A 19,760-nucleotide genomic window follows, 5' to 3' on the forward strand; every position below is an offset into this window, starting at 1 on the left:
CAAAGTAATTATAAGTTGCTTCAATGATTATTGATCTGGCCTTTAGTTTTTATAAGGTACCAACCTAATTCAAAATATCACACCTGAAATCTTAACATTTTTAAATAGCGCTGTCACTCATCAGGACTTGCCATTCATTTCGCCTACTACAATGTGCACCTTTATGTATGGTTTGATTAGCTGTACGACCAACCCCAAATCATTAACAGATATGTCTTGTTCTGGAGAATTAGTACAAAATGCTATTTTAAAAGTCTTTTTGGTGTATTGCCAAAGATGTGAGAATCTTTGCCAAAACAGGCTCTTCCAGCTGTTGCCAACAGCAAGTGGTAAAACGTGAGAATTTACTAAAGGCGCCTCAATGCTCCAAGCACCTTGAGACTGGAGCGTTCAGGACCTATTGGATTGAAGCTTCTGGAAAAGCCTGCTCGTCAACACTGCCACATCACCGGGGGCTACTAAAAAGCAGGTTATAGGCCAGGTGCTGTTGTGCATGCTAGTAATCCCAGTGCTTGGGATCCTGGGACAGGGGATCACAAGTTTGAGACGAGCCTCAGCAATGTAGCCAGACTCTCAAAAACCTAGTGAGACCCAGTTTCAAAAAAAAAAAAATTAAAATGGGCTAGGGGTGTAGCTCAGAGATAGAATGTCCCTGCGTTCAATCCCCAGCACCACATACACATGCACACACACACGGGTAGGGTGTGAGTGTAGCGGGTTCTGGCTCACGCTGCTGCTCCACTGGCCAGGAGTTCCTCAGCAAGGAGCCCTCGTGTCCCCAGGAGCTGATCCCATCTAAAGTAAGATCCAAATTTGGCTTCCATTCTTTCTGGGAAGCAAAGAAGGGAATTAGCAGACACCCTAGAAAAATGTGACATTTGTATGAGATCCAAAACAAAACTTTGTTAATCAGATGTTGTCTTCAGAAAACAACTTCATTTAAGAACGAACATTTCCCAGTGACCACAACGTCACAGCATCTCCTGGGCCAGCAAAGGCTTCTGGAAAAACTTCCTCAGCCATCCAGGACACAGGTCGCTCTCGACACTTGGCCACAGGCCCTGGGCCACTGCTGTTAGGCAAGGCTTTCTTTCCAGCCCCCCATGCCTCTGTGTTCCAAAAGGGGAAGACTAAAGGGGGCTCAAAAGTGAAGGATTCAGAGGACAACAATAAAGAAGGACAACTGTGAAACGGAAAACTTCCAAATACTTCCTCTTAGAATGTTTCTCCATTCCCTTCTTCTCTGCTCTTTACTAAGATGATTTTAACATCGTTAAAGGCAGTAGCTTATCATAAAATTATGTCAAGTGTTAATGATGTATAATATTGAAGTAACTCAAGCTTTTGCATATCCTGCTCTGCCTTTAACATGTACTGTGTTCCAGTCATGGGTTCTTGGAGCACGTGATGATGCAGAAGGCTTCTCTCTCTGAGTGAGATGTTTACTTTATATCTGACACTATTTGTACATGTTTGTATATATTATGTGACTTGTTTAATGTGCGCCATGTTGGTTTGAGTTACGTTTTTCTTTATGGCAATTTAACCATCATTTGCAGTGACTGGGAGAGTACTAATAGATAATTTGCCTTGGACGTTGACAGATACATGCAAGCTGACTGGAGGTATATGCTAAGCACCTGGCATTTTCTGCTTCCCAGTTCTTTGAAGTGCTCATGGGCTTTCACTAAAAATCTGTTGAAGGCTAGGAGTCTTTTAAGTGTAACTTAATTATGCTCATTTTTATAAAAATCGATAGGATATTGGATCACAGTATGAAGCAACAGCTCTCTAAAATAGCTAATTAGAACAACATATGAATTTTTGAAATTATGAATTCCAAGCAAAGTTGAAAAGGCATTGCTTTGGGGCTCTCAGAGTACTTTTACCTCTATTTAATATATGTTCCCAGAGAGTCTAAAAGGACTTTGTCAACAAATAGATTTTCATTGGTGTTGCTGTTGTTGGTTTTTTGTTGTTATTGTTCTGTTTTATTTTGGTACTGGGGATTGAAGCCAGTGGCATTCTACCTCTCGGCTACATCCCCAGTCTTTTGTTTTTTATTTTGAGACAGAGTCTTGCCAAGTTGCTGAGGCTGGCCTAGAACCTGTAAGGACTAGGATTACAGGCCTATTTAACCATGCCTAGCTAAATCGATTTTAAAACTGGCAAGCAGTATTTTTATATCAGTGGCTATAATACAATTGAGGATACTTGAAAATTATTTTCTTCTTAAGATATTAAGTAATATCTTGTTGAAGTTGCTACTAACTTTCCTTGGCAGTTTATCTCTTTCTAGAGAATGCAAAGATAAGTAGTCCATTCTCAAACATAAGTACAAATTAGAAATCAGTAAAAAGCCAAATTACAGCATTTCTTATATGTTGTAATCAGTTTTTCAATAAGAAGCACAGAAACAATGTGAGTAAATGGAACAGGGAGGCAGAAATATATATGTTAAGGTAAGAATTAAACAGCAGTATCCAATTACTTACCAAGCAGATGGACTAAGGTACAATTCCTCACTATTTGTGGTATGGTTTGGATGTGATTTCTCCAAAATTTGGTTTCCAATGTAAGAGTGTTGAGAAGTAGTGAAACCTTTAAGAGATGTTTGGATCATAGGAGCTCTGCCCTCCTGAAATGATTAATATTCTCAAAAGTGAGTTCGTTCTTAGATGGGTTCGTAGTTGTGGGAATAAACTGTCATGAAAATCAGTTTGGCTTTCTCTCTTGCCATGTGGTCCCCTTGCACGCTTCTGCCATGAGGCTCCCACCAGAGCAGATGCCAGCAGATGCCAGCGACACGCTCTTAGACGTCCCTGCCTCCAGAACTATGAGCTAACAAAAAGTACTTTATAAGTTACCAGGCCTTGGGTGTTCTGTCATAGCCATGCAAAATGGACTGAGGCCGTTGTTCTGAAGTTTCTTTGTAAGGAGATAGGTAGTAAGTGCCTCTTGAACCATCCACGCCTGTGAGTAATCCATTACCCCCAAGTCCTTCTACCTTCCAAGAATGTTCCAGGCCCTACTGGGCCACCCTCAAAGTCCAGGTCGAACATGGCCTGTCACAGGGAAACCTCACCCCAACCTTCTGAAGATAAAGGCTTTGGTCAGTCGCCCACCACACACTCCTCTCTGGCCATTCAGTTTCCCTTCAGCCAATCCCTTTCTCTTGTGTCGGGTATATTTTTAGCTGATTTCTCCTTCTGTTTGTTTTCTCACTTTGCCCACTCTGCTGAGAAGAACTCTTTCCTCCCTTGCCTCCTCCCAGTCCTCTCACAGAAAAATCTTGCTTATGAAAAAGAAACACTCCAGATTTTCTTCGAAGCCTTTGCTAGTCCACCCACTTCAGGGAACCAGTGCCATCAATTCCAAAACCCTTGAAATGTCCCAGATACCCTTCAAAATCTCTACAAATCTTCTACATACTTTCCCATTTCCATCTACAAAGATATTTTCACCTATCAGCGTTCAATATAAGGTACTTAACACAATGATCTTTTGTCTATTTTTAAAATTACCCATATGGCCATAGTTCTGGATATTATTATTTTTATTGCAAATGCACAGTTTTATGGCATCAAAACCATATTGAGGCTTAAGTAAGCTTTCTGTGGACTGGCTTGAGAACTGAACTACCATTTAAAACATCATTTCTAAAGTGAAATTCATTCTCAACGCCAAACATCTAGACCGAAGCCTCCTGAAATCTAACCCTTCTACACATCGAAGATGGGTTCCAAATGCAACATAAGCCTCAAAGTCTTCTCACATAAACCTCAAAGCCCCATAAGTCCCTAACAGGGTTCAGTGTTCACAACAGTAACGGGTATAGTTTGGTTATCCCCTGGACTTACCACACTGTCCCCTAAGTTGGAGGAGAGAACACTGCCCGCCTTTAAAAGCCACAAGTGTGATCATTCTAACCCGTGGCTACTTTCGGAAGCCATGGGCAACAGTCCTCTCCCACATCCACCTCATTTGTTGCCCATATACGGAGCCCCAGCCACTAGCATGGGGGAGGGAAGGCGACCACACACGCAGATGCTACTCAAAAGCCACGTGCTTCTTTCTCTAAATGGCTGCTGCATGTTGGGCTCCGTGAGTGTTTTCGTCAGCTTTCCCACTGCTCTGACCAAAATGCCTGACCTGAGCAGCAGAGAGGAGGAGAGGCTCGTCTGGGCTCATAGTTCAGAGGTTTCAGTCCATAGCTGGCTGGCTCTAAGGCAGACAGCATGGCGGAACTGTGTGGCAGAGGAAAGCTGAGCTCAGCTCAATGGCAGACGGAAGCAGGGAGACAGACAGACAGACAGACACAGGAAGTGACCGGGGACAGATATAGATCCCGAGGCCACACACCCCGTGGCCTACCTCCTCTAACCATGCTCCATTTGTCTGAATTACCACCCAGTTTATCCATTCAAGTTGTTAGCCCTTCTGTGGATTTATCCACTGATGATATTAGAGCCCTGATCCAATGATTTCAACTGAACATTTTTGTATTGCCAAAACATGAGTTTTTCCATGGGACATTCTATATTCAAGCCATATCAAGGGGAGTTCACTCAACTTGGTGTTGAAATCTCAGATTCTGAAGATAGATAGAAGTATGGGTGGTAATGGAGCTCAGGAAAAGAATGAGCTACACTGCCCTCATTTTCCCACATGAGACCAAGGTTCAACTGAAGGCAGCGTAGGAGTCTGGAAGGGCCTAGGCCTGCTCACTCCTGAGCCACTTCGGCCTCCTAGTGATAAGGCTACTGTCTTGGACTTTCTATTTCATGCATGGTGGTTTCCATCTCATCGTATTCAGTCAGCTGTCTTTGTAACTTCAGGGACATAAGCAGACATCCATAAGGTTCTTCCTCCAGGCTTCACGGTCTAGGTCGGAGGGAAATGATTCTAATGTGGGAATTTCTTCACGTTCTACCACCAAAAACATTTTGAAACATTCAACTGTCTGTGGTGTTCAGGCCAATCCATTAAATCTAATTTGTTCCAGATCCTTCTTGGAATAAAATTTTAGAGTCGAGTAAAATATTTCTTGACTATACTAAAGGCAGCGAAATAATTATTGTGAACTATCAATTTTGTTATTTTGGTAGACTTTATCCTGAGGTTTGGAAAGTCCTTCAAACAGTCTATGATTTTTAGATAAGATGAGGTTGAAAAAGTAAACCCTTCTAATGAACCAAAAGTCTCATAAAGAGTAAAGGGTTCTTTTTTTTTTTTTTTTTTTTTTGATTGGCAAGATTTTATAATAAGCAGCCAAGGGTGAGATGCAGAGAGAGCAGGCTCTAGAATGTGAGACTGTACCTGGGACAGCACTCGACTGATGGGATGCTCAAACAGAACCTGTGCCAAAATGACAGTACAACATTCTGGCTCTAAATTCCACCAGGAAGAATCCTGCGGTAAAAATGGCCTGCCAGAGAGGAGACTGGAAAGAGCCATTGTAGGAGGAAAGCCTGTGCCATTGTAAGAGCTGTCTGCAGGGCCCACGGAAGGTGGGAGGTTGCCACTGAGAACTAGTCTTTTCAACAAGAGCAGTCCCACAGGAAGCCCAAATTGCAACCAGAGAGCACAGGCATGGACGGCTGACACGCAGAGCCAATTTCTTTTGTCAAGAATTACGGCCCTGCAAATCGTTTTTCACAATCACGTGGGCCCGCAGACAGTGGCTTGGCTAATTTGCATAGTTCTGTCTTATCCTTAAGAGTACTTTCTTCTTTCAAAACTGCCTTAGCTTACTGGTTTTCATTAATTCAGAATGCAGGGACCCTGATTCATTTTAAAATCAATCTCTCTCTCTCTCTCTCTCTCTCTCTCTCTCTCTCTCTCTCACACACACACACACACACACACACACACACACACACACACACATCTTACAAATCAACTCATAAAAAGGAAGAAGACTATTTCTTATATATTGGCTGTTAGTCCTGATTTTTTAAAGTTATTTTGAGGGCCTTTAACAATCGCAGCCACAGTTCATTTCCTAGCTAAAGCATTGCTTGATGTCTGGGTTTCTCCTACACGCTCTCATTCCAGGGGAAATAATAAAAAAAAAAAAGACTAGCTGTTCATTATTTTGTAAGGTCTGATCAAGAGAACAATACCTAATTTTAATCTCCTTCTTTCCAATGGTGATAGTGAAGTGACAGCTACCACTTGCCCCTGAATTTGTCCTCTCCATCCTGCCCAATAGACGTTCTCTTCTGGAAGAGCATGCTCTGATAGAGGAATTTATTCACCTTTACTCTTAACAGTGCCTGTGGATCAAATTCTTAACTACCGAGGAAAATATGCCTTCAGGGGCCCATTTATTTTTGTCTACTGTTTGAGACTCTAGTCTTCAGGTTCCTGTGTGTGTGTGTGTGTGTGTGTGTGTGTGTGTGTGTGTGTGTATTTTTTAAAGGTTAAACTGGGCTTGAAGGCACATGGCTGTAATCCCAGTATTTGAGAGGTTAAGGCAGGCAAACTGCAGGTTCGAGGACAGCCTCAGCAACTTGTCAAGAATCTCAGCAATCTAGTGAAGCCTTGTTCCAGAACAAAACATAAAAAGGGTTGGGGATGTAGCTCAGAAGTAGAATGCCCCTGAGTTTAATTCCCAGTATTGAAAAAAAGAGAGAGTTAATTGCCAACCATAGATAAATGATATGTAGATATCAGTTCCAAGATTAGCTGTAGTCTGTGTGATTAAAGCCAACCTGGTTCCTGCAGCCTTCGGGGTGCAGACCTAAACCCATCAACCCATGCATATTGTAAAATGCAAAACCACCATGTCCAAAGACTAAGAAACACTTCCATATCACCACTGGAGTGAGCTGATTTCTTCTAGTTTTGTTTTGCATGAACTTCTCAATAGTGGGATTTTTTCCTGTCCCCACAAATTTTTAACATTTATGCCTTAATTACATGGTAGACTCACCCCCTAGGCTTGTCTCCACTGAGATTTAATTATAGACAAAGAAGCCAATGAGAATAGTTTACTGTTCCTTGCATGCTGGGAATACCTGGATTCCAAAGTGAAATCACAAAGAAGAGGAAGACCGTGGGCACTGCCTTTGCTTCCCAGGCCCTTTCTTCATGTCCAACTGCACTGCAGATTCCAGCTACAGAGCGTCCCTTCCATCCATAAATTTAAACGTAGCCTGGAGTGAAGAGTTATGAAAACAGAGAGTGCTTGCTGGGATCAAATTCTGAGTAGCATCTGGAGAAACATATTTACTAACAATTACTTCCTCATTGCAGAAAGAAGCCATTGTCATTTGTTTCTAGGAACACTAAAGTATTTACCAGCAAGCAGCTCCTCATAGCACTTAGCAGATTTTTATTCTGAACAGAGTGTCCGCTTAACATGGGTTCTCCGAGACCAGACTCCTTAACCTCCGGTGATCTTGATAGAGGGCAAATGAGGCCTGTAGGGTCAGCGCCAGCTGTTGAAAGCAGCTACAAATGTGCATCCAGAAAATGGACTTTAACTGTTTACATTTCTTGTATAAATTCTTCCTTGGTTTTAGTTCTGTTTTGTTCTCTGAAATAATTTCTGGAATGCCACTTGAGAAAACCAGTCTGCAAGCCCCTTGAAGACCTTTTGGCTATGTTGTTTAAGTGTGGCATTCCTGTCACAAAAAGAGAGAAACATGTTCTTTCAACCCCTGCTGTGCAATGGACTTATTTTCTAGTTCAGAGTAAGCCCTGTGCTTTATTAAGAGGCACTTATCAATATTTGTGAGTGATGCTGTACCCCAATAGGGTGTGCTCCTTATGTGAGCTGTATCTGTCACACAGGACACACTTGTCATTGGACTATTTTACTGCTATTGATTGTTGCAGTCAAGGTTCTCACTGCTGTGACCCAAAACAACCTGACAGTCAACACATCTTTGAGGAAGGAAGATTTATTTGCTCACAGTTCTGGAGATCTCAGGGGTTCAGTCTGTGTTAGACCTGTTACATAGGCAGAGCTCAGGGCATAGTGGTAGGGGGCAGAGAGAGGGAGAGGAGAGAGCAATGGCTCTTCCCTCACATCATGAAGGCCCAAAAGCAGAGAGAGCAAACAGGAGATTCAAAGATACATGTACAGCTGGGCATGGTGGCACACGCTTGTAATCCCCATGCTTGGGAGGCAGACACAGAAGGATCATGCAGGTTCAAAGCCAGCCTTGCTGGCTTAAGAGATCCTGTTTCCAAATAAAAATATAAAATAGGTCTGGGAGTGTAGCCTGGAAGTAGAAGGGTTTCCAGGAACCCCAGTCCCACACACACAAAAAAGATACAAGCACAGTCCCTTATGGCCACACTCTCAGAGACCCACATCCTCCAGCCACACCCCATCTGCCTAGGTTACCACCCAGTAAATCAATTACAATTAATTTATCCACTGATAGGATTATGACCCTCATGATATAATTATGTCAACTCTGAACATCAATACATGAGCTCCTTCAGGGGATATTCTATATCTAACCATTTCATTGATATTACTAGTAATCATACTCATGATATCATGAGAATAAAGACCCATTTTCTAGTTCCTTCCAATACCTCTTCGCTGTAGTTTTGTTAGCTATTGAGATATGTCATCTAGTCATCAACAACCTATAAAAATAGAAATTACACAGACTAAATATGGCAATAATACTCATACCCAGAGTACATGATAGAAAATACATGAGCAATTAAGGATTTCCACAATTCCCAATTTTCTATGCTCAGCTTGTTATTTTAGACTATAAAAACTTTTGTTTTACCAGATTCTCCATCATTGAGCATCTGTTAACAACTCTTCAGGTCACCCTCTTCACTGGGCTAGACCCTGCAATTGTCCTGGGCTATCCCAGCATCCATGGTGTCAAGCCATTGAGAGCTCTCCCCACTCCATGGGCATCATTCCAGTGCTTCAGCCACTGGTCAACATTACTCCGAGGTACCCTGCCTCAGAAATGCTCAGCAGCCTATTCTTCAATAAGAATAAGGTCCCCGGCCGCCCTCCTCCTCTAGGCTTTTGTTCCTCACCCTTGTTTATTACTACTCTTCATTTCTGACATTCTTAGTCATTCCCTTGTTTTTTTAATTTTCTTTTCCTTTGGCTTTTATAAAACCACGCTTTCCTGGACTTCCTCTTTGTTGTTACTGGGAATTGAACCCAGAGCCATTCTACCTCTAGGCTATACTCCCAGCACTTTTGACTTCTTATTTTGAAACAGGGTCTCACTAAGTTTCCCAGAGTCGCTAAGTTGTTATGGTAGCCTCAAACCTGGAATGCTATCTCAGCCTTCCAAGTACTGAGATGACAGGTGTGCCACCAGGCCCGGCTTTGGACTCCCTCTTATGTCTGATTTCCCCTAGCTGAGTTTTCCTTGCTGGATCTCTTTCTCTGCCCATTCTCTGGTATTTCCTGGGAGGCTATATGTGATTCTATGCCTCTAACTTTGCTTCCTCATTGGGCAGCTCAAACCAGTTAGCAACAAGTGCGGTTCAGCCCAGTAGTTACTGACAGGCAGCAGAGTAAGCGTGTGCAACATGAGAAAGAGGCTCAGGCCATCGGCGTGGTGCATCTTGGGAGTGCAAAACAGCTCTGCATTCAGGCCAGCTGGGTGTGCGGGGCTCTTGGTGAGAGATGAAGCTAAAGAACCAGGCGAAGACAAAAGCCAGTGCGCAGAGGCCTGCACATTTCATTCTAAGGAGTGTGGACTCTGTCCAGTAGATTGTTTCAGGTCCTTATGACGCACTGAGCACCGTCATTTCATCTTGTGTGATGCATCTTACATCTGAAACATGGGAATTTCTTTTTTCATTCCATAGAGATGGGCATAGTAGTATTGCTTCCGTGACCTAAAGAAAAATCAGGTAAAAGAAGACAGTATTCTTAAGAATGGAAATGGAGGGGCAGAAAATTAGGTACCTGTGTTCAGTCGGTCTAAAATAAAGAATGTGAATAGAATATTATGTGTGATTTATTGGAACTCTCAAAATACTTTTTCAGCCATCAGAGGCACTCAGCATGCAGCCTGAGATAAAAATCACCAGTTCTAGAACACTTACACAACACTTGAGGCTGCATGCACGCTCCATTACAGCGGTGTGCATGGGGGCATACTTTGGAAAAGTAATTTCCATCAGGATGTGGCTTTCTCCCGAGGGAGCACTTGTCCTGACTATAAGAATGCTGTGAGGTGCAGCCATGCAGACATCAGGTTGACCACACTGGGCTATTTCTCCACGTTTCAGTTACCTTTGGATTAGTCTCCCCGCACAGACTATTTCTAGTTGAGCTAGACCCACTGTATAACGATAGAAGAGTCACAAGAGAATAACTCATGTTGAAAAGTCAGCTCCAGACTTGCTAGCCTTATGGAGAAATTCCTTCTGCTTAAAATCTTCTCCTTAAAAGATAAACTTCCCGAGAACGCATTCCCCATGCTTCATGGATTCCTGTAACAGCAGAGTGGAGAGGCTTGCTCCTGTCAGCATTTTGCTGTTGAACATTCTGCTGGTAAATCACATGTTTGAACTCTCAATTGGGAATCCAATTCACTTAGGTGGGCAATCACCCCGAGCTCAAGGCAAATGAAATGGTAACTGTCATTGCAATTGTGTCTATGTCTCCTGTTTTCTGGTTGCAGCCTGCTGACTCCCCAGAGGACACCCCCGAGCTCAGCGCCTTTCTGCGAAATTCCACCATTCCTCACCTCATCAGGAAGCGGGATGTGCCCGTGGTCCAGCTCCACAGACAGAGCCCTGCAAAAATACTGGTGAGTCATCTTCATGTTCGTGGAACCAAGGGGGGAAGGATGGATTCGACAGAATTCCCAGGTACAGATGGCTTTAACTTCCAGTCTTGTTTTCAGTCTCTTCAGATGCTCAGAGCTGCCTGACATTTTTCTGGCAGTACAGATGGTAAGAAATGGAAGCAACTTTTCTGCGAGGATTAAGGAGCGTTTGTATTATAGCCTTTTTTTTTTTTCCATGCTGGGGATGGAATCCAGGAGCATTGTACCTTCAATCTACACCCCCAGGCCTATGTTTTTTTTTAGTCTTTTTATTTTTGAAACAGGGTCTCAATGAGTTGCAAAGGGCCTTGCTAAGTAGCTGAGGCTGTCCACAAACCAAAATCCTACAGTCTCCACCTCCTGAAGGCTGGGATTACAAGTGTGTATTACCACGCCTGGCTTATTATAGCCGCTTTGCTCTTCTAAACCTGACATGGGAGGCTGCTTTAGAGAAAGAAAGATGAAAACATCAAGGATGACCTGACTCTACTTCAAGAAGATGAAAGTTCAGTTGTTAGCCTGACCACAGACACCAAGCTGCTGAAGGTCTGACACAACAGTGGAGAGGTGTCTGTCCAGTGAGTCCCTGCGATGCCACCACTGACCTAGATCCGAGTCCCCTGCTTGAGGCAAGAATGGTGTGTTCGGGGCCAAGCATGGTGCACACACCTGTAATCCCAGTATTTTTGAGGTAAAAACAAGAGGATTGCAGGTTTGAGGCCAGCCTCAACGAGTTAGCAAGGCTCTCAGTAACTTAGACCTTGTTTTAAAACAACAAAAAAATCAAATAAAAATAAAATAAGGCTGAGGTAAAATGCCCCTGAGTATAAACAAACAGACCATGATGTATACTTCTAGAGTCTTAACACTAGGATTTGTAGTTGATTTATCCTAATTCAAACTTTGCAAAACTATACACAGTATTCATGATTCAGTCATTTGGGGGCGATTCTCCTCAGTACTGTTCCTAGAGCTTTATCTCCTCCCATGAACATTCATCCCCTTCCCTAACCTTGTAGCAAACTGAATACAAGTGTCAAGGAGCAAGAAGTCATCTGCGTTCCACGGTCTAGCACCATAAAGCATATTCTCTAGCTTTGCGGAAGCAATCAGCGATCATCCTCAAACCCAACCTCCTCTACAAAACCAGGAGTGGTGGCCCATGCTTATAATCCCAGTACTTGGGAGGCTGAGACAGGAGGATCACAGGTCCATGGCCAGCCTTAACTACCTAGTGAGACCCTCTGCAGCTTAGCCAGATCCTGTTTCAAAATAAAAGATAAAAAGGGCTAGGAGTAGAGCCTGAAGGTAGACTGCCCCTGGGTTCAATCACTAGTAATAACAACAACACCAAACACAGGCACACCCAGGGCCTGGGCTATGGCAGGCCGAGCACACTGTGCCTGGTGCCTTGGATAAGGCAGGGGCCGAGCAGGTGCTTCCCGCCCACAGCTGCAGTGCAGAAGCTCCATCCAAGATGCACTGTCAAGTGGTGCTCAGAAGCCACACCCCAAGCCAAGCATTGTCAACCCAATGAGGCAAGAGAAAGAGAGACAGCCTAGGCAGGAGGCATCTGAGCACAGGAGCAAGCAAGGAAGGGGAGGAAGGCAGAACCAGGAAACCCTGAGCCAACAGGGATGCTATGGATGCTCCTGCAGGGCTCACTCTCCTGGCTGGGCACAAAGCTACAGACACCCAAGCCCAGGCTGCTGGCCTCTCCAGGACACGCTGGCGCCACTCCCAGGCTTGTCCAGGTGCCCCAGTGCTTGCTTGGACCACCGACAATCTCCATTCTCCAGTTGTCCACTCTGTGGAGCCCCTGCAAGGTTAAGAATATGTTTGGTTTTTTCAACATTATTTCTTCAGGGTACAACTCAGTGCCTGGCTTATTGGATGAGCAAATATGTGAATGTCATGGTGGTTCACTCAGCTGCCCCACTACTAATGGCTCTTGAAGTCACCTGTAAAGTGCCTTTGGTGAACCATTCTAGGCTTACTCTTCCTCCCTTGTCCTCAGTGGTTCTAATCCTCAGCCCAACACTTAGCAAACATATTGCAAGCACTTTAAAAGATAGTGTTAGTAGTGACTAAATTCACTAGCCATCCTACCCACTAAATTCTGAATAAAATTGTCAAGCATGGTGGGCCACTCCTGTAACCTCAGTATTTGGGAAGCTGAGACAGGAAGATTGCAGGCTTGAGGCCAACCATAGAAATATAGTAAGAGCCTCAGCAACTTAGCAAGGCCATGTTGCTAAATAAACATGCAGCTCAGGGTAGAATGCCCTTGGGTTCAATCCCCAGTACAAAATATAATGGCTGTTCTGACAATGAACTCTATGCTTTAGGAATAGAATTATCCCGGCCAGCTGTGAAACTGAAATTGTTCAAAAGAGATAACGGGAACAAATCTGTGTTCCAAGAGCAGAATCCCTGATTTTAACATGCGTGCTACTTAAAGAGGAGCAACAACAAGCTTGATTTGCACGTTTTAAATTGAAGAGTAGAAAGGATTTGCAGAAGATAAAGTGTGGATAGTGATCTGAGTGAATGCTGCCAATCATTTGACCCTCAACAAGAGTGGACGATGTGATGCTGCTTATAAATAGCACCATACTCTGCCTGCCAAATTCGTGGAATCAAACATGTGCATGTGAATGCATGCTGAGGAGAGAAGAGACAGGGAGGTTCCAATAAAGGAGGCCAAGTTCAGGAAAGATAGATGCAAAGGCTGGGTCTGGGCAGCCGAGAACAGCCGTGAGACCATGGCCTCCTGCCAAAGAAGGTCCCAAGCCCAGATGCACACCGCCTGCTTCCAGGCTCCTCTTCCCCTAGAGTTCTGAGTCCAGGTCAGTTCCCCTAGGGGCTGAGATGCATGTGAGTTTTGAGGAAGATAAAGGGACAAGGGTGGCGAGTGGAGGGACTGGGAACATCCTAATTGACTTTCTTTCTGTACCTATACTCCTGTATTGACTTTGAGTCCGTTTTTTTTTTTTTTTTAAAGTAAAGAAAAATTATTATTTATTTATTTTGCGGGTCTGGGGATGAAACCCAGGGGCATTTGACCCCTAAGCTGTACTCCCTGCCCTATTTTTTATTCTTTATTTTGAAACAGGGTCTCACTAAGTTGCAAAGGGCCTCACTTAGTAGCTGAGGCTGTCCGCCAACTGCGATCCTCCAGTCTCAGCCTCCCGAATGCTGGGATTACAAGTATGCGCCAGCACACCCAGCTGAAATTTTATTATTTAAAAGCCAGATAATCTTAATTATTTATTTCAGCACAATAAAGTAGGCTAATGCCATACTGAGTTAATCATTATCCTGAGAATTCCAAATATGTCACCCGTCACATGGATAACCTTTATTAGCGGCAATAAAGAGCCATCAAAAAGAGGGTGCCAAGGTAAAACAGGCACATCTCCAAGCTCTGTGTTTCAGCAATAAAAACTGTTTTCAGGAGCCAGTGTTTTAGTTTGGGATGATGAAAAAGTTCTGAAGACGGGGTGGGGGTGTGACTGCACAAGAATGTAACTATTTGATGCCACCAAACTATATGCTTAAAAGGGTTAAACTGATTTTTAAACACATGTTTCAAACACTCTCTGGCATGAATTTGTTTTAACTTGATAGTAAAAAAAAATGTTTCAAACATGGAACTGGACAGAAAAATACAAGCATGATACAAGCAAATCTAATTTAAATAATCAGTTAAACTTAAGCAGGGATCAGTTGTTATAATAGAAGTACCTGAAATTACATGGCAAAAAGGTATAATTGGCAGATTCTGATTCAAGTACTATAAATTTTTATGGCCCCGTAATGTTTTTCAAAAATAGAAGAGTAAAAATCCATATTCTATTCCTTTCAGAAAAAAAATCAATACAAGTTTGCATAGTGTTATTAAGGAAAAAACGCTGCGTGGGCTTGGTGGTGCACACCTATAATCCCAGTACTTGGGAGGCTAAAACAGGAGGATCACAGGTTTGAAACAAGCCTTAGCAACTTGGTGAGACTTTCAAAAACCTAGCAAGACCCTATTTCAAAACAAAAATAAAGAAGTAAATAAATAAATAGACTCAGGAGTGTGGTTTGGATGTTAAATTGTCCCCGGGTCCAATCTCCACTACCACAAAGTGAAAAAGGAAAAAAATCCAGAGGGAACAATACAATAGAAAACAATAACTGGCATCTATAGGATTCCAAAATGTGTAGTGCAGCAACCGGAAAACCAAAGTTGAAACCTACGTACAATTTGAAAAACTCCAGGTCAGATTTTTTTCACTGTTTGTGTTTGTCGCATAAACACACTTGAGGCAATGGAGACCAATCGCTAAAATTTGTTCAAAAATTATGTACCTTTGTGTTATAGAGTCAAACATCTTTCCTCTTTTTGCTTCTCATCAAATATGGTTGACGTAAGTTAACTTTTCACTTCTGAGTGCTGTAGAAGCTTACTTACTGGCAGATAGTTGCCACTTTACTTTCCGTATCTGATTTTAACTCATCGTCGGTTCTCGTATTCTCTAACTGGTCCATACACCTCCTCATGTCCTCAAAGCAAAATAGCTTTGGATAGAGAGTGATTATGCAAAGTTTATTCTAAAATCAAAAGCTAAATAAGACCTCCTATGGCTTTTGTTTGGTTAAAAACAACTTAACTGAATCACATTTCTGATTAGGAATTTGAAAGCGCAAAATGCCAACATCCTGTGTTGGGATCATCATTTCCCATTTGCATAAACTATTTCGTATCTCAACACTGAAATATAATTCCCTTCCACCTAAGATGATCTCCTCTTGGGCGCCTGCTGCCTGGTCATTATCAGCTCCATCTCCCCTTCTCCAAACTCCTCTCTTCCCATTCACTGCTCAGCTTACCAGAACCTTGGCTTTCTTAATTTCTCATTAGCATTTGCTGCTATTGGTCACTTTCTGAAACTATCCTGTGCCTTCGCATCCCAAGAAGCCTTCTCATCTGGCTCTCTTCTTACATTCTGGCCAGCCCCATCCCATTTTAGAATTTTACCTGGATGTCTCTTCTTCCCATCCCTAAGTGCTCTGGACCTCAGAATTCCATCTTCATCCCACTCCTTTGTTCTCCATTCAATTTTGCTTTCTCAGAGAAATTTCTTTCACAACCATATGTTCATCATGCCTTACTGTATTCAAAGCCTGAAGGGTTTGCTTGGATGTCTGACAGCTACTCCAGTGCCTACATGTCCCAAACCCTTGTCCACATGGCCCCCCAAATGTGCCTCTTCTCTATAATTAATTTCCAGCTTATTACCACCCAACTTACCAGCACCCATCCAATCCAAAGACCCATCCAGTACATTATAATGTGGTAAGGCACTAATGCACACATATAACCTGTACACAGGTTATATTTATATTTTTTCTTTATTTTATCACATACATCAGGCACTTATATTTAAATAAATATGTCTCATGTAGAAAAATCAGGGAATAGGTTAAGCAGAATTTTGGCCTTGGGGGCTGATGGTGGAGCCATAAATTCTTCCTCGATTGTCCTAGGAAAATAGGCTTTTCATTTTTGGTTGATAAGGTCAAAGTATTAAGTTATATTACTTGAGTTCTTCATTTAAGGAGCTTGTTTTCAAGCAACGTGAACGACCCAGTCCAGACCACTCTACCCTTCACTGCAACCCCACGCATCTGTTCTACTTTGTAATCTCCTCTCCATTCCCGATTCCTTAATTCAAGCTTTGTCATTTCTCATTCGGGGTCTGGCCACAGCCCTTAACCCTTCTGCCTCCCACTATCCTGTCTACTTTTTCCTCCAATACCACTATCCCTCTAAAATACAAACTTATTATGAATCTTGCTTTAAAAGCTTCACCAGCTCTCCAGTGCCTTTGGAATAAAATCTAAGCCCCTTAGCACAAATTTGAAGATTCCTCACCATACCAGGATAGGTATGGTGACAGGTAGAATGTCATTCATTATAATGAATACTTCACAGGATCATGCATTTGGATACTAAAAGTGACCCCTTAGAAGTTGGGCAATCCTAGGAAATAGTTTAAAAACAGCCTATGAAATGGCATTACATATGGGCCTGCTCCACAGTTAGAAAGCAACTTGGGCAGAGAGAAGAAGGTTATGGAGCCAGTGCCTGTGAGGTCAGTCATTTCGAGTCTTCGAGGTAACATGGACTTGGGAACTTTCTCTGCAACCTTTTCCAAAGGAAGTTCTTGCTCAAGCAGCCACCGGTATTTTGAAGATCTACAAGAAACACTGGCTGCTGCAGAAGTTTAAGTTCTTAGAAAGGAACTTATACAGCCCAGAGTGACTGGTACACACCTGTGATCCCAGCCATTGTGAGGCTGAGACAGGAGGATCATGGGTTTGAAGCCTGCCTCAGGATGGAGAGGCCCTCAGAAACGTAGTGAGGCCCTGTTTCAAAATAAAAAACAAAATAGGGCTGGGGTGTAGCTCAGAGGTAGAACATCCCTGGGTTCAGTCCCCAGTACCATAAGCAAAAAGGAAAGGAAGAAAAGAAGGAAGCTAGGAAGGCAGGCAGGCTATTCTAGTCTGTATTTGTGTTCCATCTTATCACTTTATTACCACTGAGTCCACGTGCCTTTCCTTGATTGTTTCAATGAATTTGTTCTTTCTTTAAATTAAAAAACTCACCAGGCGTGGTGGCGCACGCTTGTAATCCCAGCATTTGGGAGGCTGAGACCGGAGGATCGCGGTTCACGGACAGCCTCAGCTACTTAGTGAGGCCCTCTGCAACTCAGTGAGACCCAGTTTCAAAATAAAGAATAAAAAAATAGGGCAGGAGATGTAGCTTGGAGGTCGAATGCCCCTGGATTCCATTCCCAGACCCGCAAATTAATTAATTAATTAATTAATGAAAAAACTCAAACTAAATTTGAAGACATAACAATGACTTTTGGAGAAATAAAAAGGTAAATAAATTGAATTCAATCCTGATTTTCTACTACCACTTAAAGATGCTGATGTGCTGCCAATGTTGATTTTTTTTTTTTTTTGCAGAATTGCACAAATATTGAGTGCTTACAAATCTCCTGTGCGGTGGGACGACTTGAAGGAGGAGAGAGTGCAGTCCTGAAGGTCAGAGCGCGACTGTGGGCCCACACGTTCCTCCAGGTAAGATACAAATCACTGACTCACCTACCCACCAGTCTCCAGGAACAACCTCTCAGAGGCTCAGCGGAAGCATAGGGGATTATTAAATTTTTTTTAATTTCTGATTTTAATCTTTAAATTTTTGTCTTTTCTAAATTTTTTTTTAATTTTTAAATTTAAAATTTTTATTTAATCTTAAAAAAATTTGAAAGGAAATTTCTGTGGAGGAATTGAACCAAGGTCAGTTGGTCATTATTACCATTAAATGAAGACAGTTAACCCTCTTGAGGCCCTAAGGTCTTCCAGTGGTTTTGTGGAGTTCACCAGTCCTACTTAGCTCACCACTATCTGCCCAGTGCTGGGCACAGAGCAAGTCCCCAGTAACTGTTAGCCAATGAAAAAAGGGGGAGAATGAAAAGACAGTTCAAGCTATGTGTTCAGAAAAAGAGAAAATTGATGTAGATGGGGAAAAGGAGAAAGTTCCAGAAAGTTCCTCTTGTCAGGTGGTCTTATAGCATCTCAGCAAAGCCCCGGGCTTGTGGGTTTATAGATTCTCTGTGGATTAGAGGAAGCCGATTACATATAGGATGGCTGGGGACACACATGTGCATGCACACACGCACCTGCAAAGCAGTCCTTTGAAAGAGCTTACGGGGTACATAAATAGGACTTGGCTCATCTGTGCTATGGTACCCACGCTGCTCTGGATGAGCAATTTACAAGCCTCAAATCTCTCTTACTCTAAGAAGATGAAATTCAGTTAGGTCCTACTATTGTGTTAAAACTTATTGTTTGGTCAAGATTTAAGAAAAAATAACTGAATTATAGCTCCTACCAAATCCAGGCATTCTTGCTCATATGTTACTAGTAAAATCTCAGCTGGTTCCTTGCACCATAGAAAAACAAATGGTAAAATCCTTTGAGTCAGCCAGGTGTGGTGGTTCACACCTGTAATCCTGGTACTTGAGAGGTGGAGAGAGGAGCATCGCAGGTTCAAAGCCAGCCTCAGGAACTTAGTGAGACCTTGTTTCCAAATTAAAAAAAAAAAAAAAATGGCCTGGGGATGTGGCTCAGAGGCAATGCCCCTGGGTTCAATTCCTAGCACTGCAAAATAAAAATAAATAAATAAATAATTTTAGTTTACCTATAAATATAGAACTTTGTTTCTCTATATTTTCATGATTTCTATTATTTAAAATACTTCTCTAATCTCATATATCTATTAATTTTGTTTCTGAAACAACAAACATGTGGAAAGTTAACATTTCTTAAAGGTTGTTTTGAAGCCTTCTCTATCTTTATTTTGTTTCTCTGATTTTACATAAGGCAAGGCTTCTCAGCACTGTTCACAGTGTGGACCAGATACTTCTGCCTGGGTGGAGCAGTCCACCATGATAGGGTGCCCCGCCGCTGGCCCACTAGATGCAGTTAGTGCCCCCCCCAACAACCAAAAGTGTCTCCAGGGGCTGCCAGTGCTCCCCGGGGCCAGCCACCCACAGTGGGAACCACTGATCTAAGGAGAGGAGAAGAGCCAGTCTGCATTCACATATGTATATGTGTATGTATATGTATATGTGTGTGTACGTATATGTGCATGTGCATGTATATGTATATGTGTGTCTATGTCCTTGTTTCTTCAAACTGTTATTTGCACATCCACTCAGCAGATGTCTGTGGGGCGCCCACTGTGTGCCTGGCCCTGCTTCATAAGGAAATAACAGTGAACACAGGGGACCCGCGTCCACTTCGAATCTTGGTGTTGGAGTCAGAAATGGCAGATAGGTGCAGGCGCTGTTTTAGAGACTTGGGCGCCCTAAAGGCAGCATAACAGGGCAGTGGGATAAAGGTTGGGCAGGGGAG

At 42.8% G+C, this 19,760-nt stretch overlaps 1 protein-coding gene across 1 annotated transcript in view; it reads left to right on the plus strand.

Annotated features, from left to right (window-relative positions):
• The window catches only part of ITGA8 (integrin subunit alpha 8), a gene marked incomplete at both ends in the record, with an annotated part of 195,350 nt that overhangs the window by 151,915 nt on the left and 23,675 nt on the right, over positions 1-19,760 (plus strand). The window contains 2 exons of the mRNA XM_080717210.1: positions 10,638-10,766; positions 17,808-17,921. Coding sequence (XP_080573336.1) covers positions 10,638-10,766; positions 17,808-17,921 — 243 coding nt within the window. The remainder of the gene's footprint in view (positions 1-10,637; positions 10,767-17,807; positions 17,922-19,760) is intronic.

This window comes from Muscardinus avellanarius (assembly GCF_963383645.1).
Source record: "Muscardinus avellanarius genome assembly, chromosome: 20".
NCBI classification, from domain to species: Eukaryota; Metazoa; Chordata; class Mammalia; order Rodentia; family Gliridae; genus Muscardinus; species Muscardinus avellanarius.